Source organism: Lepisosteus platostomus, chromosome 1 (genome assembly GCF_059453375.1).
Source record: "Lepisosteus platostomus isolate fLepPlt1 chromosome 1, fLepPlt1.hap1, whole genome shotgun sequence".
Classification (NCBI taxonomy): Eukaryota; Metazoa; Chordata; class Actinopteri; order Semionotiformes; family Lepisosteidae; genus Lepisosteus; species Lepisosteus platostomus.
In genome coordinates, this window is record NC_142611.1 from 39,585,640 (window position 1) to 39,612,746 (window position 27,107).

Below are 27,107 nucleotides of genomic sequence, written 5' to 3' on the forward strand. Positions count from 1 at the left end.
CAGGGCACAAGAAGCATAATAACTGTGAACAAGTAGTAATATTACATGAAGCAAACCTAGTGTTTTTATCATTTAAGGTTTGATTTTTTTTTTATTTGAAGTCTTCGCTCAGGATTTTAAATGTCTGGTTTACCACCCGGAGACCCCAAATTGGTCTCTATGATTGTTAATCATTTAAAAACACAAGGGCTTTTTGATCAGTTCAGAAGGGATTGTTTGGCAGATGTGGACACAAAGGTATGATTTAAGCTATACCGTCGAAATTTATAGCATTAAAGCAAAATGTATCATATTAACGCATATCTCTCGTTAAAAGCGACGTTTTGACTGGTGTTTGTATTTAAATATGAAGTTTCGTGTGAAGTTCCTATCACTGTGTATTTTACCGCTGCTGTCACGTATTTATCTTCCTTCACCTGCTGACATCTGTAAGCTAGTGATGTGTATGTCTATTCTGCGGTTTCAAGGTTTCGCTCACGTTTCCTGCGTCTCTCTTAAGTGTGTTCTTCCCCCATTTATGTACGATATCAGATTTAGTAAAGTTCGAATTTTAACAACAAAAACTTTTCGCCCAGCCTGCTTACCTGAACTTAAGACAGCGAGTGGATAACTTTGTGTCTAACCACCTATCGAATCACACATGGAGCCCGCATCTGAACAAGAATCAGCTGAGGAACAGCATCAGGCAGCTTGTGTTACAGTAAGTTTATCAACGCTCACACCTTTGTTTACATAAGCGCTCACTTTAATGGCTGAAATTCAGTTTCGCTGTTATCCTAACTGTCGTAACGGCAAAAGTAAGAAAGTCAGTTTAAGTTCTTAGATGCAAAATTTCTGGCAGCAATTTCTGAATGTGTTTTAACTGAGATGACAAACAAAAGGATGCCATTTTCCATCTTTTCGTGACATTTTAATGGTAAAAGGTCAAAAAATATAAAGTGTACTCATGTCCCTTTGTGTCTTTATGTTGGCATATATACACGTGTGTAATTTTCTATGTTTAGAAACACAAAGTATTCAGCACCTTTTTATATAAACATCCTTTTGAGATGGGATGGCACTTTCATTTTACTAGGAATCACTGCACAAGGGCCTCCTGCTTTTTCTGTATTTTTTCTACTTTGTTTAAAAATGAGGTATATGATCCGTTACAGAATGCATTCCCATCGGGAGTAGGAGATTTTGCCGTGGAACTAGTATGTAATGATGTTTTGTTCTGTCGGCCTGAATGACTTGAGAAAACTCTGGAAGCACTGTTCTCATGTTGACTTTTTTTGATGGCACCTTTTTCTCTTTGTTTCAGATCGGGGATGTTGGAGGCGGGAGTTGATAGAATAGTCACACAGGTTGTAGATCCTAAAATTCACCACACCTTTAGGCCTCAAGTGGAACGAGTAGTGTGTGATTTTCTTGGTTCTATAAACCAGAAGGAGGAGCCACCAGTTTGTTCTGTCCAAGCAGAAGAAAAGCAAGAGTATTACATTCCAACTACAGGTATGTTTAATGTTTTGTTGATTGTTATATGATGTTGAAAATGGATGAAAAATATATTCTTGAGGGGTCATAAATATAATGGGAGGTACATCATGATATATTTAAATAGTTGTTGCTGAATAAATAGACAACACATTGTTTGTTTGGAAATGTAAAATAATATAAATCCCACAATTTGGGTAAAAAATCCATCCTTTCCTTCATAATCATTTTACAGTCAGTAACATTTGGTGTTTAATGCATGTTTAATTTCTTTTTCAGGCATGTCCTCTGTCCCCAACACGTCAGTAGCCAGTGATGCTATGTCCATACTGGATACAATTACGTCTCTGAACCAGGAGGCAAGTGCTGCTTGGGCATCAAATGACATTTCAGCTGGGAAATCTGGGGACAGAACAGTCAGGAGAACCATTTCTCAGCCTGCTACCGATGGAGGTTTAGAGAAGGAGAAGTCTCCTGATGATGCTGTGGGCAAAGAGAAAGTGAGCGGAGAAGTCGGTGATGAAGAAATGTGCACCGCAGAGGAAGAAAACCTGGAAGCTGCTATGCTTGAGCCCCCGGATGCTGAGAATACAGCAGAGGAGCCCAACGAGCAGATGGAACTGAGCAAAGAAACCACTGAGGAGTTCAAAGAGCCAAGTGATGATGCTGATGAAAACAAGCCAGATGAAAGCAAAGAAAAGGTTAATGAAAAAACAAAGGAGTCCATGAAAGGAAAAGATGAAACAGCAGCAAAGGAAAAGGATGGAGAGGCTGAACAGACTCCCACTGACAAACATCACATACGACAGAAAGCCAGAGAGAGGCTGAAAGAAGGTAGAACTCTTTAATTGTGGTTATTTTTTCCCCTCATGTACAAGTTGATCTAAATGTCCTGCTTTACCCTATTACTTTAAATAGCCAATTTGAAGCTATTTAAATCATGATTTAAAACCTCATTCATTAATCATTTTAGGCTAATTAATTCAGAAATTAAAATAATACCACAATAACATACAGTACATATAGTAAAGTCATTGCCTCCTCTTCCTGTACTTAACTCAGTTTTCGTTTCAGGTTCTCCAAATAACATCCCAAAGATGATGTTTGTTCCTTTGAGAGTTGGTACTGGACAAGAACTGAGTGTGTGCTTTTGTTTGTTTCAGAATATTCCCTAGAAGACTCTGACCTAGAAGGCCTGAGTGACATCTCTGTCAGCTCCGTCCACACGAGTGACCTGTCCTGTTTTGAAGAGGAGAGTGAGGAAGAGCCCCAGCTTTCTGACTCTACAGAGGAAGGGGAAATTACTTCTGAGGGTACACTAGGGGTTGAACTTTTTCAAGAACCCCAGCAACGAAGCCTTCTTCTATATTTAAATTTCATACAGCTTTTTATGCTAATTATTACTAAAAATATCAGAAACAAATCTCTAATATATCATTTGTAGCCTGTCATGTAGTTTTTCAGAATTCCAATTTTCAGCAGTTTCATTGAAAATAAACATGCTGTTTGAACTGTTTTAATTGAGGATTTTACATTTTTACCATTTATGCCCCGGTTTAAAATAGTAGAAAATCTTTTTTTTTCATCTTGCTACTGGTCCCATGCACTCGGATTAGGTAATTTACCTTAACTACAGACAAATATACTGTCTTCAGAGACTTTATGTTGTCAGGCTGCATAACACTGCAAAAAGGAACTATGACAACAGGTCTGAAGGTCCAGTTTAAGCCCCTTAGTTATGCATCTGTCTGATTCTTTAAAGGTGTTGCTGCGACATGACAAGAATTTGAAAAGACCTAGACCATTTCTGGCCAAGTGTTTTCTGTAGCATTACCTTGAGCTCAGGGCTCCAGCCATGGTCAGTGAGTGGCTCTTCCTCCATACTTCAGGAAGAGGTTTTTACTGCATGAACTACTTGGTTACACTTACTTTTAAAAAAAATATATAACTTCAAAAGTGAACATAGAAATTGCTAAGCTGTGGTTATACACTTATTAGAAGTTGTCCCTCCACACTGGGTCATGGGAATTTAAGTCAGTTTAATTGTATTTCTGATCACTCGGGTTGTCAGTTTTGACAGCTATGTCTATTCACACCAGAGACATTTTGGTTTGTATTTAAGATGAGGAGAAAGTGGAACACAAAGCAGAGACTGCACTGAAGGATGAGACCATAGAGCGCAAACCCAGAACAGGCCGGCAAGCCTACGTCCACAAGCCTTTCCTTTACTCCAAGTACTACAGTGATTCTGATGATGAAGTGACAGTGGAGCAACGCAGGCGCTCTGCAGTAAGGATCTCTCTTAATCCTTTTGTAATGATTTGTTGGGTAGTGACTGAACCATTTATTTCACTACTTCTCAAACACTGATTTAATTTGAAATCACAGTAGCCCTATTATGTTGAATCAAGTGCTTGCAAGAATGACTGCACAGTTGAGGGAGGCTGTTTTGCTTCTTTCTGAAGATGCAGTAGGGAATATTCTTTAATGAAGACTTATTAAAATTAGTTACACTAATATCAGTTATTCATCTAGGAAAGCTGGTTTTCTGACTATAATTGTGGTACGTTGAATTTGCAGTATATCATCTTAATGTTTCTTTATAACATTTTTAGGGTAATCAGTCTCAAAGGCATTACAGACAACACTTCTTAGTGTTATTAGGGTTGTTTATAGAGTATAGAATATTAGTTTTAACTTGATACGTGCAGACTTTTTCTTAAAGTTTTGTCTTTCGGGTACTCAGAATTATATGGTGTTTAATAGTTATAGGAAAGTACAACTGTTGATGATACCTTATATTGTATAATATTTCTTTGTTTTTGACCCTGCTTTTAAAGCTGACCAGTAGTAAAAAGGGATAAAATTAGACATTTTGGCCTATGAAGTGTCATATGTTAAGCCTGGCTATAAGAAAGAATATATAAAAATAAAGGAAATGATCATAATACAAAGAATTGTCCTTAATGCATGAGTGTCTTTATTTTGTCCCTAAACGCTCATAGTATTAAATAATTTGTTTCTTGGGAATGAAAGTTGCAATCTTGTATTTTACCTATACTCTGATATCAAGGAATGTTGATGCTGTTTTTTAATCACTTAAATTTCATGTTGCAGGCCAAAGACAAAGAAGAAAGGCTACTGAAAAGACAGCAGAACAGAGAGAGGTTAGAAGAGAAGCGCAAACAGAAATCTGCACAGCTGGAGCAGCTAGGTACTGTTTTCCAAAGAGGTTTTTTGTGTACAACACAACATACAGTTACAGTTGTTTTAAAGCTGATTTTCGTCATCATTGGACCTTGCGTATGTTTTAGAAATATACTAAGCAAATTCAGTGTTTCCCATGTTCATTGAATCTGTTCTCTACTTTGAACAAAGATGAAAGGAATGCAGTCTCTCCAGTCTGTGATCCAGAAGGACCAAGTGTTAAAGAGGCACTGAAAGAGCAGAAGGTCCTGGAAAAGAAAGTGGCAATCAGCAGGAAGCGGAAACGAGATTCCAGGTTACAGATATGAATAATTAAATTGGAGTGTCACTGTTTTTTTTTAACAGTCATAGGATTTTTAAACCAGCCTTAATATTTTTTCTTTCAGGAAAGATGAAGATTTTGGCAGTACTATTAAGAAAAAAGGTGATCCAGAGGAGGAATCTAAAGAAACATTAAAGAAGACTGATGTAAGATTTTTTTATATATATATTGAATTAAACATCCTTGAATTTGCATAGGCTTCCAAATAACGTTACCAAGATTGATTTGTAGTGATCTAAATTTGAATTTACTGAAAACACTGGTGATACGGAAACAATTAGTGATTGGAACCATATATCCAGGGAATATTTTATGGTGCTAGGAGTCTGAACAATCCGTGATACATACCTTTCCCTCCTTTCCCTTATCATCTTCAAAACTCACACGTACACAGTTTCCATATTGCGTACCTGTCTTCCCAAACGTGGGAAGACCCTTGCTCATTCATGGATCTGCCCGCAGAAACTTCTAAAACTCTTGCGGCTTCTGTACTGATTTATGCCTTCATTATACACCTTGCGTCTCTCCACCCAGTCTTGCTCATCACCAGGACACGTGAGAGCCTAAAGCTCTTGCCTGTCAAGAGCGAGACAGGCAGAAGGAAAAGCCTAAATTATAAATTGTTCTGTAATGGAGGAAGCAAATGCAGTCTGTTCAGAGGTGTAAGCCCTACTCGTGATGGAATAGCTAGAATACAAGAAGAGTAAACCATGTTGAGAGAGAGGTATGTTGCATACTAAAAAGCCCTGTTACCAAAGAAGTGGATCTTTGAGTAGTAGCCCAAGTATGAGGAGTACATGAAGGGATGAGGTAGGGAGGCAAAGGGAAACTGGGGATTAAGGCGTGAGGACAGAATGTTGGGTGGCAGCAGTGCTGTACACACAGTGAGGGCCAGCCTAAGTAGCATTTGCACTAACAGGAGAGGCTGAAGCTGTAAAGAACATGAAGGTAGACTGTGTGCTGCCAAGTGGCCAGTTGTGCTCTTCCAGTTGTGGTTGTGCAGGTAGTGGTCGAAACTGGAGAAGTCGGGTTACTGTCAAAAGCAACAAGAAGGATCTGTGAAAATTATCGGGTTACAGCAAAGCGAGGGGCAGATCAGGAGAATCTCAGTAACACAACACAAGGGGAAAATCCAAAAAGCATAATCTCAGGAACAAGCAGGGTCAGAGCCAAGGAAACATCGAGGAACCCACAGACCTGGCAGGAGTCCAGGAGCAGATCTAGAAAGCACAGGTCAGGAATCCCAAACAAGGCACATGTCAGGAACATGGAACTGAAGACAGCAACATGGAAAGACAGACACAAGAGAAGCAAACTAGGGAACACAAGAACAGGCCGAATAAGGTTCAAAAACAGAATCTTGATCCAACTATGTGCTAGCGTGCCGAGTGCAGTCTGATCTGCACCATCTACGACTGGGTTTCTTATAAATGCAAGCGGGTAATCAGGCTTTCTGTTTGTGTCCGTGGTAACCGGCAATGACAGGAGAGGTGTGTCCAGTAACCACACTAACATCACCGCGCTTTGATGCTGGAGTCGTCGTGGACATGATAGCCTCAGTATAAACTCAGAGTATCCCAGAATGAGATGCATAATAGAGCTAAGTGATCTCAAAGAGAATTTGAATAGTACCAGAAAAGAGTATAAAAAAGGTCTATGTAGAAAACATAGGAAAGGTTTGGTTTCCACCTCTAAAGATGTGGTTACACCAAGGCGATGCTAGTGTTGGAGGGCCAGGATGTGCTGCCCAAGAACTGTGGTAAGCATGGTACTACAAGTCATGTGACCTGAGGATGAGTAAAATCTCAGCGACTTTGCTCCACCTCATGCTTTTTAAATAAAAAAAAAACATTAAATAACACTTTGAAAGAATACATTTAACTATTGGAACTGTAAGGGCTACATTTCTAAAAATGAAATGGAAAGCCTTTTTTCTTTACTAAATGCATAATTATGCTAAGTATTTGTTGTGAGAATCCTGAATGGAAACTGAAGCAGCAGTTTCTTTGAAGACATTTTGTAAAGGATTCCAATTATTTTTTATCCTGATTAATTTCTGTCATTTTAAGAATATCTCAAACACAAGTGTGTATCTAGGAAATTGATAAAGTAAATTGAAGAGCATCATAAACAATGTTTGCATTTTATAATATCCATCCTGTGACACTTGACCTTTGTACCATGTTTTAAAAAAAATTACACTCAAAATATTTAGGTTTCTGTAATTGTTTTCTGTTTTGTCACTAGAATCGCATTTTTCAATGCCATTACTTTCAGGGACCGGAAGCCATGGCTTCTTCAAAGGAACTGAAAGCCGGTCCTTTGAAGGGCCAGCAGCTGAAGCCAGTCAGAAGACTCTCGGAGTCTGCTGCTTCTGAAGAGGGCAGAACAGAAGCACGGAGGAAGAAGGTGGTCAGCTCTGTCTCGGAGGACACCGTCGCAAGTGGAGAAGCAAAAGAACACAAAAAAGTACCTGATAAAAACAGGACCCACTCTTTCATTTTGGATCTTGAACAAGGTTCGGAGGAGCTGTTTAAACAAAGGGCAGCAGGGAAACTTGAGAAGCACCCTAAAAAAGAAATGGGAGAGGCGGACGTTGAGTCTGGGAGAAAAAAGGAGATGAAACATTCCAAGGAAAGGAGTGACAGAGAAAGAAGCCTTTCAGATGACCGAGTCAAGCACAAGCAGAAAATTGATAAAACACAGAAAGGAGCTGAAGGTCCTATTGAATATCATGGTTTGGAAAGTAAAGGGTTGGAACATTTGCAGAAGGATGGTAGTTCTGCTTCTAAGCCAGCTGTAGATGATAAGTCTGATAGAAAGAGCAAGGGAAAAACAGAAAAGAAGAGTTTGTCTTCAGTCAAGGAGTCAAAGCTTGTGATATCAGAAGTGACCTTGGATGAAAGCTCTTCTAAGGATGGCACAAGGAAGGTTAAAGTTTCTTTAAGTGACAGTTCAAAAACGGAGAAGGTAAGGAGTGAGAAAGCACTAACAAAGTGTGACTCTAAGCAGCAGCTCCTCCTAGACTCCTTTTCCAAACTGGAAAGTTCCTCTGAAGACAAATCAGATATAGAGCCTGTAACTGACGTTGGAAGAAAAAAAGAAAAGCATTCCAAAGACATTACAAAGAGATCCAAGAGCTACTCTGATGACCGGTTTATGGAAAAAGTGAAATCCAAGAATGAAAACCGAGAAGTCAAACCAAGTGAGAGAGAAAGCATGAGTTCTGATCGGAAATCAAAGGTAGATCAGACCCTTCAAGACTTGAAAACCGAAAAATCTAGTTTGGACGTTGATACTGAGCGTAGATTCAGGGAACTGGATTCTGGATTTAAGGGTAAAGCTACAGCAGAATCGGACGGTGAGAGTAGCAGTAAATTAGCCACTGGTGCTCAGAAGGATTCAACTTCCAAAGTTAAAGTGGAAAAGTCCTTAGTAAAATCGAAATCAAGGGATGATTCCAAAGTTCAGTCTACATCCAAGTTGGAAAAGAAATCAATGAGTACAGAGCATAAAAGCAAAGTTCCAAAACCAAACAGGTCTGACTCATCAAGAGAGAGAAAAAGGGAAGGGAGTGTGAAGGAAGAAAGGAGGAGTTCAGAAGAAAAGATACATGATAAACCTAAGGACGAAACACAAGCACAAGAAAGCAAGGATATTAAGAATATTGATAAAAAATGTGTTAAAGATTCTGAAAAGAAAAAGGCAGATGAAACCAGTATTGCACAAACTTGGGATGAGAAAACTGACGACTCTGAAGTGAAAGCAAACGTAAGACAAGATCACAGTAGAACACCACTCAATGTTGCTGTCGCCGAAGACCTTTCCCAATTCACTCATGAATATGTCGATGCTGATATTGAGCACGCAGATGTATCTGAACTTGGCAAAAAGCATGAGGCTCTTGATACCAACAGTTTGGAAAATGAAACCCAACCTGTCTCTGAACAGATGGATTTTCCAGATGGTAAAAGTGCAGAGCCAGAAGGAATAACTGCTGTTTCAGACGACACATTTGATGCCCTGAGTGATGTTACTCCTGAACCTGAAGTTGAGACACAAATGCAGACATGTTCCCCTGAGCACGATTCCAAGGAAGATGAGACAGATAGTTCCAAGATAGAGCTACTAGAGCACCAGCAGACTGTATTGGAGCCAGAAATGCGTGTGTGCCCAATGGAGATTGGTACAGAGAATGATGCTTTGGGCGATAGAGAGAATCCAAAAGATGACGAAAATGTTCCAACTAATGTGGTGTCATATCCAACAGTACTTTCTTTGGAGACTGAAGATAAAGACCTCGCTACTGGTCAGCAGCAAGAAATGGATAATGCCTGTGAAGAAGAAGAAAAAAGTTCTGTTGTGATTTCTGCAGAGGAAAATAACCCTGACCTCAAAAGTGAGACCAAAGTGGAATTGGAAGGGATTACACAGACGGAAACTGTGGAAACGGTTCAAGACATTTCTTTTGAAGAGGCTGATATGAAGATGAAAGAAGCTGCCTTGACATTGTTATCAATGGATTCAGAGATCACATCTCAGGATTTACAGGCAACACAGACAGAGTTTGCTGTAGAAATATCGTCGCCTGTACCGCACAATAACGATCAACAAGAAAATTCTCAGGCAGGAAACATAAATATCTTGAGTGATGTACAACAATTGGAAAGCACAATAGGACAGGGACATCCTCACTCTAATGAAGTTTGCAATAAGGCTGTCGGCTCTGGAGAAGATGTAGAAAATAAGGAGGATCACAAAGACAAAAATATAGACACCTCAATAATGGCAGTGGACAAAACTGTAGGAGAAGCAGATGCAGATTGTAAAGGTAATGATACAACCATACATGTGGTTTAAAAACATCTAATTTTTGTTTGGTGGCAGAAATGTATTTCTTGAACATTCTGTTGCTGATATTGGACAACAAGTTTGATAGACTCATTGTTTTACTTTTAATTTTTTTTTTAAAATAATTCCATTGTGTTTAGGATAATTTATGATAATTTTCATAGGATATTCTGATTTGCAGTTTTCAAAGATACTGGTTTCAGACCTAGTATTTAAGATTTCTGGTCCATTTTATAGAATAAAAAGTTATTTTGTTTTTGCAAGATTGTATTACCAAAAAAACTAACTTTCTGTAAGCACCTGAAACTCCAGGTGAATAGGGGCATGCAGTATTCAAATATGAAATTGTACCTCTAAAACCAGTTTTGAAATGGATACCACTTTGAATCGCAGTTTGTAAAGTGATATTGTTTTTGTGTAGATGCAACTAAAGTAAGTGAAAGTGTACCGGAGAAGAAGCCAGCACCTGAGATGACCTGTGAAGGCAAGCTGGTTAGTGACATTGAACTTTTCATTTGACCTGCTTTGTTCAAATCTGAAAATCAGAGGTAGAAAAAAGAGAATATTTTTTTATGTTCTAAAGAATTTTGAAGGGCAAGTGACGTTGATTATCACTTCTGCCTCAGAGATTTTGGTCCCAGGTTTGATTCCAATCTGGGACAACGTATGTGTGGAGTTTGCATGGTTTTTGTGGTAACATGGGTAACCAGTTCAATTGTCTCCTGTCTGTTTGTATGTCTTGTGATGGGTTGGCATCTCCTCCAGAATGTAAAAGTGTGTTGTATCCTCTGCTTCTGGGATAGTTTGCAGTTTGCAAAAATGTGTGCTTTTTATGCAGTTTAAGAGTTAAACATTTGAATATGGGCTTAGTTTGAAAAATGAGATCTATTTACATATAACTACAATGAACTACACTGAACAAATCTTTTTAATAACAGGAAGTAAATAATCCTATCAAGGAAAAGGTGACTCCTCGAAGGGGAAGACCACCTAAGGCCTTGTCTGCAGCTGTGAAGAAAATTGGTAAATTGAAGTGCTTCATGTTGATCAGAATAGATTTTTTAAATTAGTTTATTCAGGGAAAAGGATATAGGTAAAAGAAATCTACACATATGAGGAACAAGTAATAGGTTTATTCCATGCTGAAAAGAGAAGAAAGAAAACACAACGTTTTGTCCGTGGAGCCTTTTTCAGGTGTGTGATCTAGAAAAAGATTTGGAGGAATGCATAGTGGGTCACAGCAGATGTTGGTTGAAGTAGTTCAGGTGGGTAGCTGCATCAGCATGAGTAGGCTGCAAAGGAACAAATAATAGGTTTATTCCATGCTGAAAAGAAGAAAGAAAACACAACGTTTCAGCCGTGAAGCCTTCTTACACATATTAGACCATTATTCATTACTTAGCCAGAAGACTAGTTTACCAGAGGTTCCTGTCCTGCAATTCTTTTTTGTATAGGTATGCTTTATACTGTTTACCTAACCTTCATGAAATCGTAGTCCCCCTAATGTCCGTAGTGGGGAAAAAAGAGTTTAATCCTTGCCTAATGCTCACAGAAGAAAGAAACCTAAAAACTTCATATCCGCATCTTTGAAATGCATTCAGAAATGCCTTGTATGTCTCGCCGTAATCTCTAAAGGAGCTACACATTGTTCTGTAATTTTGTTATCTCTGGGTTTTCTTTTAAAGGCATTATACTTTGGAATTTACTTAACATTCAAGGCACGTTTAGACTGCATGTTTTTTCATTGGCCATGCTTTAAAAATATTTTCACTTTAGTGTCATCAGGAGGGTGTTCCACTGAGATGCCTGGAGATACAGACATGGGTCAGAGAAAGGTGACACCCAATGATGTAAGTGAACACTTGTTCTGCAGCTGTGTGGTTGAAGGAGGCAAAATGTGTCAGTTAATGTTCTACATACTGTTTTTTGTTGCAGCAAAACATGTGGCTAGGTCATAACGTGATTTTATTTATGTATTAAAGTATACTTCATCTTCAGACTGCAGTGCTACTAACAAAAGCTGAAACTTGGTAATGTCAGTTCCTGACAGGCAATGGAATCAAACCAGTAGTTGTAGGTGTTTCAAACCAAATTCTTTGTATTGTGATTGTTTGATTTGTTTCTGGAGTAAAACCAATTAATTAACTGCAGTAATGTGTATACTGCTGAGTATAATTTAAAATATTTTAATTTGTATTTTGTCTTTGAATGTCTTTATATAGGAAGAAAAGGCTACTCCTGCCATAGACCAGGAAAAGGTGAATCAAAGTCAAGGTGAAGGACAAAACTTTTACACATCAGAGTAACAGAAAATTTAGATCAGGCAGCATATTTCAGAACTAGTAATACCAATCTTAACTCTATTTGACAGAAAATCCAAGTGACAAAAAACAGAAACCAGATGAAGATGAGAACATTTCTTCACAAACGATATTACAGGTCTGTATTTTGCCTGCCGATGTATAAAATGGAACACTGTTTTTCATTAGGAAGTTTTGTCACTAACCCACATAGTTCCATCTTTAACAGGAAGGTCTTGAACAATGTATTTTTTGTGGTCAGGTTGAAAATAAAGATACCCAGGAACAGAGAACTGGAGAGCATCAATCACCTGAGAATGAAGGTATTACTTTTATTTGGTTCCATCTGTGAGAGATAGAAGCATGTCCCAGGGATTTGTTTAAATGTTTTGTCCAGATAACTCACTGTTATGGTGCAGTGCGTTGCCTTGAAAAAATCATTTGATCCATCTGGCCTTGCAATTGAAAGGTACTGTGCTATAACAGCTTGTGATCCAGCACTAATATTTAATTGCATCTTTCTTTCTCCTGTAACTAGCTTTAAAAGTTATATGCTTAATTTGTGTACCAAATTTATAATTATTTTTTTATCTCTACAGCTGGTAAGTCCACAAATCAGGATCGGGAGGTAGCAGAGGACAGAAAAGAATCAGAGATGAAAGCTGCTGTAAGTGTGTGACAACAGGTGTTTTGCAGATTATAATGTTATTATGTTTTGGTGGATGTTTGAGTTTTGCTGTATAGCAGTCATGCTGCATCTAGATTTTTGTTTAATAGGTAAGTATTACCATGATCCCCGTCTTTTATGGGAAAATATCCAACTAAGGCAAATACATTTCTTACCGTTCAAGGTAACGCACCCTAGTGAGCCACAGAAAATTAATAAAATGTTATTGCGTGAAAAAGTATATATGTCAGTTATATAAGCACCCAAGTAAAAAGTCAAATATTGACTCAAAGGAGAATCAGTTGGTTAAGTTAATACATGTTTTTTTCTGCAAAACAAATGATACTGGAGGGTACAAATAGAAGACCTATGGTTTTAAAGAAGACCTTTTTTTTTGCAGTCTGGGGAATCAGAAACTGCAATCTGCAAGAGAAGAGGAAGACGGCGCTCAAAGCAGGCCTCCATTTCAGTGGAAGACACAAGTAAGCACCCTTTCATGGGGATTCATGAAGCGTGCTTTTGTTTTTAAAAAAAACTGCTGTCAACAGTTTATTTCACTGCTTTTCTAGGTGATCCATTGGTTGCTGCAGGGGAGCCTCATCTTAAAAAAAGGAGCGATATATCAGTGCAAGAGGTGAATAAACTGAACACGTAAACCCATGAGGTGACACAAATAAAGAAACACCGTACAGAAAGACAGACATCAAGAACTTTCAATAACTATTTGAATAGAGTAAATGATTATTTAGGTCAAAGAGAAGAATGTTCAGAATTAAAGCATTATGAAATTCCATAATATGTTTTCAGTTTCAATTACTTTTATATTACAGGGTGAAGAGTGTGAAAAGAGTAAAGAGTACACCTTGGTTTCTGAAGCAGAACAGTCTGTTGACGCTCCAGAAGGCTTCAATCCTGACGGTATGACACTGCAAGCAAATTAAAATGAAATGGAGAGGACCATATAGTAATTGGTTAGGTTTTCGGTTGTGTTCTGTATTACAGTATTTATTAAATAAATGCATTGATTTCATAAAGAAGATGTAGATAGTACTTGTGGACCTCTAACATAGCCCAAAGAAGGCAATTTATAGAAAGAAATCTGTGCTTAAGTACAGCATTATCTAAAATATGAAAGTTATGTAATGCAGTTATAACGTAAAACAAGATTTTTTAAAAGTGTTGTGTTCTCTGAGATGTTTCAGTTTTTAAATGAAGTAATTAATCATGTGCCTTTTGCATTTATCTCCTGAATATTAAGCAGGTCGGTATCCCTTTTACCATGAAATAGGATTGACACAATAGTGAACTGCAAAGAAATTACTCTGTATTGATAAATTGAAATTGTACAACTGCATTTTGCAAAATGTATTGTAACAGGTTACCGTGGATTTGATTTGTGCCGATTTTGTTGCAGATGAGAGCAAATATGAATTTCTTGAAGCTGAAGAAAAAGATCATGTGGTAATTTTTTATATAAGTAAAACTTTTTTTGCTGTAATGATTTTTATTGTGCTCTGTGCCTGTCAAATTTAATCTGTTTCAGTAATTAATGAAGATAAAATTACTGAAGTCTACAGTTTATTATGCGTTTTTAAATTAAGAAGGCAGGTATAGAAAAAGCAGAGGATAAGAAGTCAATTTAGAATGACAATTTAGAATAACTAGTGGTATCTAGGACTCTAAGAACAGTGAACAAGAGCATTCTTGTCAGGCTTTACAATATAAAAGGGACAGAATCCCATCTGTCCATGGGATGGATGATCTTAAGACCCCATCATAAACTTTCTACAATGCACAGGTCTCGGGAATACTTGTATTGTTGACAGTCTTGGCCTCACAATAATAGTCTGTGCCTTACTTTAGACCAATTGAAACCCTATTGATGACCATTATTAATCTTTAATAAAGTAATCTGTCATGCCTGTTCAATAATGTGTCAGTTTATCTGCAAGAGAAAAACACCTCATAACTGTGAGTGATGCAGTTTTAAGCTGAAAGTTTCTTCTTGTGCTCAGTATATCATCAGTGTCTGTCTTCAAATTAATATAATTGATTATGTATTTTGGATGGCAACTGCTTGGCTTAAGCCTCCCGTTTTGAGATGTTTACATTAGCGTCTTAAGTATAATTAGTACTTTCTAAATTTAAAATATAATATACTACACTGTTAAAACTGTATCGGATTCCTCAAGGCTTGACTGGTGGACTGAAATCTACACAACCTTATTTGAAACTTATTTGAACCCTATTGAGGCTTCATATGACAACTCTGTCTCTGTCTTCCCTGGGTTCTAAATAGTGAATAGCTTGTTGAATCCTTTCTGATTTTGACTTGCAGTTTATTTTCTGCAAATTTGTACAAGTACCCTTGCTGGAACATATCTAAAAATCTCACATTTAAATAGTTATATAGTGGAATTCTAAACATCAGGCTTGAGCTAGAACAGCATAATCTACTCGGTGGGTTTTACTTACAGATTGACCATAAGTACATTTTTATGCCAAAGGGCTATATAAGTTTAGATTTCTTGGTTATGGATCTGTTGTACGCTTATTAAACATAATATTCAGCTGTGCAGTTATCTGCATGTATGGACAGGATGAAGAGTTAAAGTAATAAACCATTGCATTATGGTTTGAGCTCTGGACGTGTACTTGGATGGTTGCAGATTCACTTCCCAGTTGGCGTGCTGCTGTTGTATTTCACTTCACTTGTTCCCGTAAAATATCTAGCTTTAATAAATGAAAACGGTGTGGCTGTGGCATTTTCCTTTCATTTTTCATTTTACTAACTAAAACTTTGTAGATTTAAATGTTTAAATGTACTGTGCTTCCTTACATTCGGCCCTTGAAAATCTTTTTCAAAATCAAAATCTCTTTTAAACCAAGGAGGAAGCTTCTGGGCAGTCTGAAGAAGCCAGAGGGACTCGCAAGGGCAGAAAACCCAAACTAGCGAGACAGACAAGTGAGTAATTTGTTGCACATTGCGGGAGTAGTCTGTTTGTCTTTCACTAATCTTCTGAGCTGCTTTCACATTCATTTTAACCTAATAGAAACAATTGTTTCATGTGCTTAATTCAAGGTAAAACATCCCAGAAAGATGAGGATGAGGAGAAAGGACAAAAGCCATATACATCGGGACTTGTAAGTTATTTTTGTTATTGTCAGCCTGGTAGCACTGTAGAGTTATAGTTAAGTTTATTGTTCGAATAGTCTTTTGTAGAATACTTGCAGCTGATTACAATTGCTGTCATTAAAAATAACAAATGTTTACTCACTCCGGTATATTATTGAAACTTTGTGTCCATTAAGAAGGTAGCAACACTAGCAGTTCAGTCTGTAGACATCTAATGCTATACTTTGAATAACTTGGGGTCTACAGCCTGACTTAGAAATTTGATATGCAGCAGGGTTTTTTGGCTCTACACATGCCTGTATATTCTGACAGATCTGGTGATTCTAAGTGTAATATTTTCAATAGTCTGAGAGCTTAGTCATATTCTGGATGCTCTGGTAAACATCATTTTTAGGCCTTATTTGATCATTTAGAAAAATTCCATCGTATTTCTTATTTATCTTTCATGAAAATCTAATAGTCTCTGTGAACACCAGGAAAAATGTTGGCTAAGTTATACATGAAAACCACTTATGAGTTCCCTTTGGCATGCTGCCTTAGCTCCAGGAAATGAACCATGCCAAAAAATATATGTACATAAATGTATATGTCTGTCTACATACTTATTGCAAATGGGGGTGTTACTAGTAGGTCACTGTAGAGGTTAAATAACAGTAAGCAAATTCTGAAAGTTATATAATAAAATATTCCCACTTGTTAGGAAATACCAAGCAAGTTCTTGTGGATTCTTTCATTTTTCTATGAATAATTTTGTGGTTAATAAATAGTTAATAGCTTATGTTAAACTCCAAATACAAGAAACAAAACTCTAATATTTCCACACTACTGTCTACAATAGATGTGACTTCCAGAGCCGAAAAAACTTCATCCAGTCTCCATGTCCAACCCTAAAACATAGACACTCTTTTTGTCTGAAAAAATAAGACTTTTCATCAAACATCTCGAACTCTGGTACTAAATAAAGACAATCATCAATCTTTATACAGAAATACGTCCAAATACAAATTAAAGTGACAAACTTTGTCTGGTGGATTTAAAAAGGGAATTTAAAGATTTCCACAAAGTGACTTTTCACGTTTATTAGGACTCTCGCAGTCCTTGTTCAGAGATGAAACATATGCAAACAAATTGGCTCTTAACACTATTTTTTGGTTAAGATAAACAGGTGTCTGTAGAAACAAAATGTTCTTATCAAAATGTAAAGTACTTAATAGTGATAAATTGTAGAAAAACAAAACTCGCCTATGAACAAATGTAGTTTTGACTTTTAGGTCACAGCACATCCATACACAACTCAAAACCATATACTGTATATATATATATGTATGTATTTACAAAAAGATAAACAATGAAGGGTGGTTGAAGTCATGAATCATCTGGTTTTTGGATTAATGTATGATGTGGCAATTTATTCCAGGATGAAGATGTTGATGACAAAAAGCCAGCTCGAAGAGGAAGGCCTTCGAAAAAACTTACAGCACTCTCAAAGGAAGCTAGTATGTTTAATTGCACACTTATACAAGAGCATAATGTAATTGTCTCAGAATGGTAATGACACAAAACATTAGAATTATGAAACTCGTATTATATTACCACCTTTGTGTCCCAATAATAAATTCTGATTTTGTTGCTAATCCTATCAAGTCTCTCTGAAACAGTTAAATGGGATTGCCACCAAGAAAAACATCTTACTTTTTTAGAAAATGTGTAGTTGATCATTTGTGCTGTTAGAAGAAATAATATTGCAGGTCTGCAATCCAGTAGAAATACTCTATGAGAGCAAATGCAAATAATGATACATTTTTAGTTGGGGAAAAAAAATAAATGCTAGGAGGACTTTTTGCATAGGGAAACTATAGGGAAATGGTGATACAGAAGGAAAGAAAACAGCTGTTGAAAATTCATGAACCTAAAAGAATTGTCTGTCTAACTGATTTATAGTGGAATGGGAAGATTGCCCACAAAGAAAATAAGGCTGTCAGTGTTAGGGCATATCCACTCAAGTGGAGTTGGAGCGAGCAGCTGATGGAAAAAGAAAATTTAAGGGTATTCTCAGAAAATTAGGTGGCTGTGGAGGACAAAATTAGAAAAAAGGCACTTACCTATTTTAGGTATGTAATCAAAGCAAATGTACACATGGAAGTCTCTATTGTACCATTACTTTAAACTAATTTATAAGGCATTGCAGCTGCAAGATTGTTGCTGGTAATTAATGGCTGGATCTGCCACTCAAAGGCAAATAGTTAACTTCTTGACATTCAAAATAAGGCCTTTGTGTGCACAGCATTTTGTATATTTTGGGGGGATTTTTTTTGTTTATTTTCTGTATAATTTTGTATGAAAGTTGGAAGTGGTCAGATCCTGACCATTTATGTGTATAATTATTATACAATATTATATACATGTGTATACAATCACCATATGCACCTGACCATTTATCTTTATAATTCTTCCACTATTTCCCCCAACTAGGGATTTTCTATAGTGTTAATATAGAAAAAGTGAAGTACTCCATCCGTTAATGAACGCCCATAATAAGATAAAAAGGTGAATGTTTGCTTTGATATTATTAGTTTTGGCCAAAAATATAGCAGCATTTATATTGTCATTATCCAGGTAAACCACTTAAAAAGGAGGAAGAAGAAGCATCTGATGAACAATCAGAGACTGTAAGTATTCTTTTTTTAATTTTCACAGCCCAGAGAATGGAGTTTTGTGGTTTCTAAAGCATGGTTGAGGTATAGAAACCTTTTGTACTAGGATTTACTATTTATTTTTTTTAGAATGATTTTTAGGAGCATTTACTGAATGACTTCATAAAATCGGAGTAAATCAAGGTTCAATACACTTCAGGTGTCTCATATATACATGCTTGATTTTTCACTCTGTACTTCAATAAAAATTATTATCTTATTAAAACTGTTGGTTTATATCAGTGATCGGAGTGAAAAAACAAAACTTGAGATATTTTACAGAATGCATTATTTGGATCCTTGTACGATAAAGAACAATGAGATGTATACCACAGAAAAAGAACAGTCCTTTTTTTTTCTTTTTCTTTTTTTCAGTGTGAAAAACATTTGAATTGGTTTTGGTGTCCAAAACAGCTTTGTCTGTTCCCGGAGTTAAAACTGTTAGAGAAGCACCCTGTGAATAATATTTGTGTTTAGATACAAAATTGGTTTTGATGTTTGTTCATCTATTCTACATTTTAAGGAAAACAGGTTGGACAAGGCTGAAGGAAGAACACCTAGGAAAGGAAGGCAGACCGGTCAAAAATCCACTCCAGTGAAGGATGCAAGTATGTATTTCAGGACGCTTTAATTTGTTTGTTTGAGTTTTTAATTTCTTTCTGTAATTGTATGTGTCAGATTCCTTACATATTTTGAGTAGTTAAAAATGTCACTGAAGCCAAATGCTTGTCATTAGAAAATACGGGAGTTTGAAGTAATTTATTTAAACATGACTGTTTTATTTTCACATGTTGAGTTTTTCAGCCATTAAATTGTTACTGTCATAACAGAAACATGAAGGGAGTTCTTTTTTTCAGTTTTTAATGTTAAATGTTTAGTCACTAAAATGATTACAGACTTTTTTTTAATTTAACCTTGAAGGCAAGCCATTAAAGAGTGAAAAGGAAAATAAAGAACAGGGCTTGGATAACTCAGAGGAGGTAAGTAACCTCTTTTTAGACTGGCAATTTTGTCACCACCAAAATAGCTGTGAATGTGTCAGAGACTATGACTACTTCTAAAATATAGAAAGCTAACTTTGATATGCCTTATGTTTTTCTGTGACAGTGCTTTGCTGACATTTAACTTATTTCACCAATATATGTTCAGTCAGTCAAGTTTTTATTAAATATTCAGCATTTCCATTTCTTCACTTGGTTGTTTTTACATGTTCTGGTACTTTCAGGATATTCTGGTCATTAACTTTGAAGTATTGAAATAATGTTTTTGTTTCTTTGTACAAATAGGAGGAAAAACTGGAAAAGGTACACGAGGGTGAAAGGCAGAAAAGGAGAATCTCTCAGACTGCTTTAACTCCTCTCGGGGAAATAAGTAGGTTAATTTGACACAAACATATTTAGTGTTTCGCATGTAGTGTCACCTTTTTAAACTTAACTACCTTTTTTTAGGTAAAAGAAGTAAGGAAGAGGCAGAGGAGAGTCCTGTGCAGAGCACAGATCAGAAATCTGAAAGTGTGAGTAATGAATTTAAAGTGACTTTAAAAATAAATATTTGTGACTGAATGTACTTATGACTGTCGTAACAACATTACATTGTTTTACATGGTCTCATAACTTTGGGGAAGGGAGCAGATATTAGATCCGGAACATACAAAAGCGCAGTTTGTTCATAATTCCCATGTTCCTGAAATATGTACAGCTTATTTTTTGTGCATATGACAAAGTTTATTGAAAAGAACTTCAGGATTACAATTCCGTATTTAATTTTCTTACCAAACACCCTTACTACCTTGGTAATGTACAGTGCACAAAATTAACATAAGGAGTAAGGAGCAATCGTTGGGGTAAAATAAGGTTAATTAATACAATAGCAGTGAGGCTACTACAAACTGCCTGACTAATGCTAGTGAAACAAATTAAATTGTAAAAATAAAAACTATATACAGTTACAGATAGCACACATAGGTATGCTCCCTGTTTATTTTATGTTTACAGTAAGTATAGTTAACATGTTAAATTACCAATTTACGAATTAAAAGGTAACTCAGTACGGTATAAGAACCATCAAAGGACACTGGTGAGACATCACAGGAGCTGTTTACACATCAAAGTCAAGAGATGGTCCGGGAATGAGCCGTTTTTATTCCTGTGCTAAGTTCATTCTACCAGTGAGTGAACTAAGAGCTCTGGCAGCGAAAGATTGGAAAGGAAGTGCAGAAAGCTTAAAGGAAGAGGAAAGAGAGAAATAATGGTGAGAGAAGAGGCCAAAGAACCATGTAACAGCAGGAACAGAGAAGGCTGCACCAGAACTAGGGTATTCAATCAACTTTATGCAGCAACGGGGAGCTAGTGGGAGGTAATGGAGAAGAAATAAATGTGGAAGAGAAAAGAAAAATAAGCAGCAAAATTCTGGATTGTCAGGAAAGATGGCTGAGAAGTAATCACCATAGTCTAGGTGGGAGAGTAACATCATGAAATATGTTATGTTGCTCAAGATGCAGCAGGAACAAAGATGAGCTGGGGAGGCAAGGGTCAAGAATGAAAAAGAGGTTATTGGCAAACGAAGAGGGGGACAGGATAGTGGAGCAGATGAGGGAAAGGTCTACTGAGGTTGGGGGCAGGGGGGGGGGGTGAGGAAAAAGATTTCAGACATTGAAAGGCTGAGTTTAAGATCATGGGAATGCATCCAGGAGGAGATGCATATGAGACAGCTGAGACAGCCAGAGAAATGAGAGGCAACAAGAGTGTCACTGTGCGAAAAAGACTTCTGATTCATTAATGTAAAGATATGAAGAACTGTGGGAAGAAATGTGAAGTCCCAGGAATCAAGAGCAATGGGTAGTCAGGGACAGAACCCTGGGGCACATCAGTGGAGAGGTAGTGAGGTAGGAAGTGAATCAAATGTGAGCAGCACCAGACATTCTTATGCTATCAAGTGTTGAGAGTAGAACAGACTCATCCACAGTGTCAAAGGTGGCAAAGAAAACAAGAGTAATTAAGACAAGGGATACAGAAGCAGCATGCACTGACTGAAAAGAACCAGTAATGGAGAGAAGAATGGTTTCTGTTGAGTGTGCCAGCAAAAAACAAAAATGCAGATAGTCAAGCATTCAGGGCCGCAGTAGGGAAGCAGAGAGCTGGCACTATACAGCAAGCTTGAGGGATTAAGACAAAGGATGGTAGTTCTGAAGGGATGACAGATTCATGTTTTTTTTTTGTTTGAGGGGTTTAATGCAGGCTTGGTTAAAGACTTAGGGAAAACAGTCAGAAGAGAGCAGAAGAAGAGAAGCAAAGATAGGAAAGGAGTCTGGGAGCAGCAGTTTACAATAGAGGAGTATGTGACTTAAAACCTAGTTTTCAGTGTTATCCACTAGTAGGCTGTGTCTCTAGTTCCGTATCCATGCTATAAGAAGCAAAGAAGACTCATGGTTCACTTATTTGTTGTTTACCTTTGTAATTAAAATCTATTATAATTTTCCTAGATATTAATGGAACCTTAAAATTTCCTCTAGATTTTTCTTCTGTTAGTTATTTTCTGTACTGTTCATCATAAATTAGTTCCTTCTGCATTCCTCATGATGAACTCTTTACAAAATTCAGGAAGAAGAAACTGAGACAGTCGAAGAGCCAAAAGTTCTGCGGAGAGGAAGGTCGTCAAGAAACCACGCCCCTCCTCTCAAGGAAACAAGTACGTGGTTTTTATAGGCCATACTACTAATTTACTTTTAAACGTAAAGGCAAAGAAAGCCCTCACAAAGTTCGTTTTATAGCTGAAGAGGATGAAGTTGATGGTCTTCCAGCTAAAGAGATCATTGCTTAATTATGGCAACCTCACAGCCTTTCCCTGATGTCAGTGGATCGTTCAGAGTTCAGATCTGGAGTTCTACAAGACAGCGTGCAAAATCAACATTCCAACCAGTCTCTGGATTGCTTGTGTGACACTAAATTAAGATTTAGTATTCTTCAATATATGGGCTTCTCCTTTTCATAGTGGAGGAGGGTAGATCTGATAAGAGGAAGGGCACTATGTTAATATTTCTTATATTTGGTATTTAAAATGATTTGCAAAAAACATATGCAGTCATTTTGATTTCAATTTCTTTTCATTCCAGGAACTTCATCCCAAGAAGTAGATGAGGAAGAAGGAGAGAATTCAGAAGAGGTTGGTTAAAAAATTTACGTTAAAGAACCATTTGTACTGAATTCCATCTGTTGAATGTATTCTTGCAAAACCACCGGGACATTTCCTTTGCTTGCATTCTAATGATTACTCTTTTAAATCTATTTGACGCTAATATGGGAACATTAAATATTGAAGGGTAAAAATCTCAAATAAAACCTCTCTGCTCCTTTTTACGTTGTGTTTTGAAAGAAGCCAGCGAAGATTGAGAAGCCTCCTGTTCGCAGAGGAAGACGTCCTGCTGCCCAGCTGAAAGACGCTAACAAAGGTTGGTTTCCTAGCTCTTTTAAAACGTGCTCAAGTGTTAAGGTCCCTGTTCGCAAATGTGAGCTGCAGGCTTGCATAAGTTTCATTCACAGTTAACAAAAAAGGCTCACCTGTTTGTCATTAAACATTTGACTTTTTTTACAGGTAAGGAGCAGAAGAAAGATGATGATGAAAAAACAGAAAATAGTTCTGAAGAAAAGCAAGATGAGGTAAGATCATTTTTTATCTTTTATATAATGGTGAAAGAAAGTTTACATTTTTATACCTTTGTCCCGTTGAGGTGTGAGTGGGGAACAAAAGTTTAAAATGGCTTTTAATTGTTTTTTGTTAGCAGTGTTTCTATAAAGCAAAGAGCATTTTCATGCAGTGGGACTTTGAAAATAAGTGGAGTGAGGAGCAGATGTATTGATGATGTAATCCACATTCTCACAATCTGAGACCACAGTGATTCAAGAAAGCTGCATAACACATTTGTCAAAGTGATCAGTTTTACTTTTTGATGTACAAATAAAATATTTACAAAATATGATTTTGTTTCCAAACACAAACAATTATTTTTGTGTGTTAAATTTTAAATAGCCAGCAGCCATATCACCCTGCAGCTCTCAACCAGCTACCCACTGAAGCTAAGTAGGGTTGAGCCTAGTCAGTACCTAGATGAGGGACCTCCTGGGAAGCTATGGTTGCTGCTGGAAGTGGTGTTAGTGGGACCAGCTGCGGTCGCCCACCCTGCCAATCATGGCCTCCTAATAATCCCCATCTATGAATTGGCTTCATTACTCTGCTCTCCTCCCCACTGATAGCTGATGTGTGGTGAGTGTTCTGGTGCACTATGGCTGCCATCGCGCCATCGCATCATCGCTGCGCATTGGTGGTGGTGGAGGGGAGTCCCCATTACCTGTAAAGCGCTTTGAGTGGAGTATCCAGAAAAGCGCTATATAAGTGTAAACTATTATTATTATTATTATTATTATTATTATGATAATGCCCCAGTATAGTGGCGGGGACACTATACTGTAGTGGGTGCCATCTTTCGGATGAGACATTAAACCGAGGTCCTGACTTTCAGGGGTAATTAAAGATCCCTGGGCATTTCTTGATAAGAGTAGGGAATTATCCCTGTGCCCGGGCCAAATTTCCCCCCTCTGCCTTTACCGTGGCCTCCAAATTGTCCCCATGTATGATTGGCTTGCACTTGTCCTGTGATGGACTGGTGCCCCTTCCAGGGTGTACCCTGCCTTGCGCACGTTGATTGCTGGGTAGGCTATGGTTTCCCATGATACTGTGTTGTATAAAGCAGTTTGGTGAATGATATGACATGACATTTTAAATAAATGTTACAAACATTATTAGTGCAATCATTACTAAAGAATTCATAATGGCAGTGTTATTAAAATGTTAATGATTTCTACCCAAGTGTTTATTTTTTTACAATTATTTTATTTCACCCATTCTTTTCACTGAGTAATACCTAGTGATTCAAATAGATTTAACTTGAATTGTAATATAAAAAATGACAACATCAGACATACTGAACATCGCTAATCACCGATTTACTAATTTTCTTACATGGCAGCATACGTCAAATGATCACATTTTTGCTGCTAGTGTTATTGTTTAAAGTTGTTACTTTATTGATAGCTTTTAAAAATGTAATTTCAAACATTGACACAATGTTGCTGTGTTTCTTATGGAGCCAGTAACAACTAAGAACTAAGCCACAAGTTTTTTTACAATGAAACTGCATAAAAACATTTTCTGCCCACTGGAAAAAAAACAAACATAATGCAGACCTTTCTCTTTTTAACAACTACATTGCATCATTAAAGCTCTAAAAAACAATTATACGTTAGTTTTGGTTTTCTAATATTAATATATTACCCATCCTGTAATAATATGTTACCATTTCCTTGTGCAGGACCAACTTTAATGCAACATAGATATGTAATTATAAATTTCTAAATTTTATTATGGCATTAATGGTTCTATTTATCCATTTTATAAACACTTCTTCCAATTAATGGTCGTGGGGGAGCTGGAGCCTATCCTGGCATGCAACTGACACAACACAGGGTACACACTAGACGGGCACACACACTCATACCTAGTGTGAATTAACCTACCAATATGTCTTTGGACTGTGGAGAAAACTGGAGCACTTGAAGGAAACCCACACAAACACAGGGAAAAAATATAAAGTCCACACAGATGGGCCCCAGCACTGCAAGGCAGCAATTCTAACCCCTGTGCCACCATGCTGCCTGTGGTTCTTCACATAAGAACAAAAACAATGCTGCCATTTGCTTAAAATGCCCAACAGATGGCAGCACAATAAAATGACTTCCACGATGGTGCTTAGGTAGCCAGTTGTGAGTGTGAATGATTTTCTGTCTTAATTACATTGATTGCTGCTGGAAACTCGCGCATGTTGTGATAATTACTCTTCTGTTCTGTGTGTTTATGCTAAGTCTTCAACATTTTTAATTTAGATGTATGCTATTTAGCATCAGAGCAGTTTGGTGTACAGAATGTCAGGAGACATGAGTGAAGACAGTGCTCAGATTGCTTGGTTGTGCAGACCCATGATTCACCACATATTCTGTCATATTTTTGCATTTTTTTAGACTTTTTTAAAAATGCTGACAGAAGTGTAATGTTTACTTTGAGAATGTTTTGACCACGAAAAGGCATAGTTGGTTTGTTGACCACTTGCGAGAAGTTTTAAGGTTTCACATGACTTATCTTAAGAACAGCTTTCTTTATACTTTAAAACTGTTTCTTTTTGCATTTAGAAGGATGAAGAAGAGAAAACTCCGCAGCGGAGACCTGGGCGCCGTGGAAGAAAACCCAAGTCTCAGACATCCACCCCACAGCAAGCAGGTGATTGTTTCCACAATTGAGCAACTACTGTAATTAGGTGGTTTCCCCCTGTTGTTTCCAAGTTAAAAAAAAATGACGTATTTGATGTGAATTCTGTAAATTGTGAATGGTGTCCAATGCATGGACTGTTTTATTGAATCGTTTGTTGTCTGTTTTGTGAAGATAAACAGTCAAAGGACCAGAGTGAGGAAAAGGAAGGTGAAGAAAGCTCTGAAGCAGACTTGAAAGATGTAAGTCTGAAGTACTGCTCGTAGTCCTCTCGGATATTTCTGTTGGAATCATATTTTTTCAGCATCATGCTCATCAGTAATACGACAGATTGCCAGTTATATTAACTTTAATATTAACTACAAAAAGATATTTGTAATACTTGTAAGCAAGTTTAAGTGAGTTTTCAAAGCCTACACAAATTTTGAAGCAAAAAACATCAGCCAAAATCACATTTCTCTCCTAGTTACGGTATTGATTTTCTGTGCAGGAGGAAGAGCCTGATAATGAAGATAAAGGTGCCATAAAGGGGAAAGGAAAATGTCCACCTAAGCAATCCAGAGGTACATGCGTCTGTCAGTAGAGAATACCTCTGCCTAGTTCACTGCTTAGAACTGTTGAGGAGAAGATAATAGTTTTACAGCCTTAACCATTCCTAGTAAACACCTTTTAAAGTGTTTAAAAGTTTAAAGGAATGAAGTCTGAAAGAAGGACCAATAGTGTAAGATGTCAATTTCCCCTTTTTAAGAAAGAGGAGAACACACTAGATTTATTGCTACCCTTGATATAATGCAACTGAAAGAAAAAATGATCAAATCTGCTAAACACAGTTGAAATGTGTGAGCCAGTAAATAAGCCCAATATAAATATGTGCAGTGTCAGGCAAAAGTATTCAGATCTTTTCACCTTTTCGCTGTAAAGCTTGCAATTGTGACACTTTGAAGTAGTGATTAATGTGGAGTTAAAGTGTCTAGATACTTATGCAATCAGGATATTTCTGTTCTTTGTTTTGGTTGACATTTAATGTAAATTAGAACTGTTCAGTTTAAAAAATGTGCACATAATTTTGTAATTTCACAAAATGGGATATTAGAGGACTACTGAATTATTTTGCAAGACACTGTAAATGGAATAATGCTCT

At 37.1% G+C, this 27,107-nt stretch overlaps 1 protein-coding gene across 5 annotated transcripts in view; it reads left to right on the plus strand.

Moving 5' to 3' along the window:
* The window catches only part of bod1l1 (biorientation of chromosomes in cell division 1 like 1), a 37,722-nt gene continuing 10,615 nt past the window's right edge, over window positions 1–27,107 (plus strand). Inside the window, exons 1-36 of one of the 5 annotated variants that reach the window (XM_088628376.1) lie at window positions 1–237; window positions 576–700; window positions 1,304–1,494; window positions 1,756–2,310; window positions 2,640–2,789; window positions 3,599–3,765; window positions 4,594–4,690; window positions 4,855–4,978; window positions 5,070–5,151; window positions 7,283–9,836; window positions 10,278–10,348; window positions 10,795–10,879; window positions 11,633–11,706; window positions 12,079–12,130; window positions 12,228–12,295; window positions 12,419–12,479; window positions 12,756–12,823; window positions 13,224–13,305; window positions 13,393–13,457; window positions 13,654–13,741; window positions 14,238–14,284; window positions 15,713–15,788; window positions 15,906–15,967; window positions 17,377–17,455; window positions 18,576–18,628; window positions 19,176–19,260; window positions 19,574–19,632; window positions 19,939–20,023; window positions 20,101–20,165; window positions 22,252–22,339; window positions 22,764–22,813; window positions 23,024–23,099; window positions 23,243–23,307; window positions 25,891–25,978; window positions 26,141–26,208; window positions 26,457–26,529. In XM_088628376.1, coding sequence (XP_088484502.1) covers window positions 121–237; window positions 576–700; window positions 1,304–1,494; window positions 1,756–2,310; window positions 2,640–2,789; window positions 3,599–3,765; window positions 4,594–4,690; window positions 4,855–4,978; window positions 5,070–5,151; window positions 7,283–9,836; window positions 10,278–10,348; window positions 10,795–10,879; window positions 11,633–11,706; window positions 12,079–12,130; window positions 12,228–12,295; window positions 12,419–12,479; window positions 12,756–12,823; window positions 13,224–13,305; window positions 13,393–13,457; window positions 13,654–13,741; window positions 14,238–14,284; window positions 15,713–15,788; window positions 15,906–15,967; window positions 17,377–17,455; window positions 18,576–18,628; window positions 19,176–19,260; window positions 19,574–19,632; window positions 19,939–20,023; window positions 20,101–20,165; window positions 22,252–22,339; window positions 22,764–22,813; window positions 23,024–23,099; window positions 23,243–23,307; window positions 25,891–25,978; window positions 26,141–26,208; window positions 26,457–26,529 — 5,995 coding nt within the window. In that variant the 5' untranslated portion in view covers window positions 1–120. Of the gene's footprint in view, window positions 238–575; window positions 701–1,303; window positions 1,495–1,755; window positions 2,311–2,639; window positions 2,790–3,598; window positions 3,766–4,593; window positions 4,691–4,854; window positions 4,979–5,069; window positions 5,152–7,282; window positions 9,837–10,277; window positions 10,349–10,794; window positions 10,880–11,632; window positions 11,707–12,078; window positions 12,131–12,227; window positions 12,296–12,418; window positions 12,480–12,755; window positions 12,824–13,223; window positions 13,306–13,392; window positions 13,458–13,653; window positions 13,742–14,237; window positions 14,285–15,712; window positions 15,789–15,905; window positions 15,968–17,376; window positions 17,456–18,575; window positions 18,629–19,175; window positions 19,261–19,573; window positions 19,637–19,938; window positions 20,027–20,100; window positions 20,166–22,251; window positions 22,340–22,763; window positions 22,814–23,023; window positions 23,100–23,242; window positions 23,308–25,890; window positions 25,979–26,140; window positions 26,209–26,456; window positions 26,530–27,107 lie in introns of those variants that run through there. The other 4 variants (XM_088628387.1, XM_088628395.1, XR_015935824.1 and 1 more) reach the window with 4 other exon arrangements.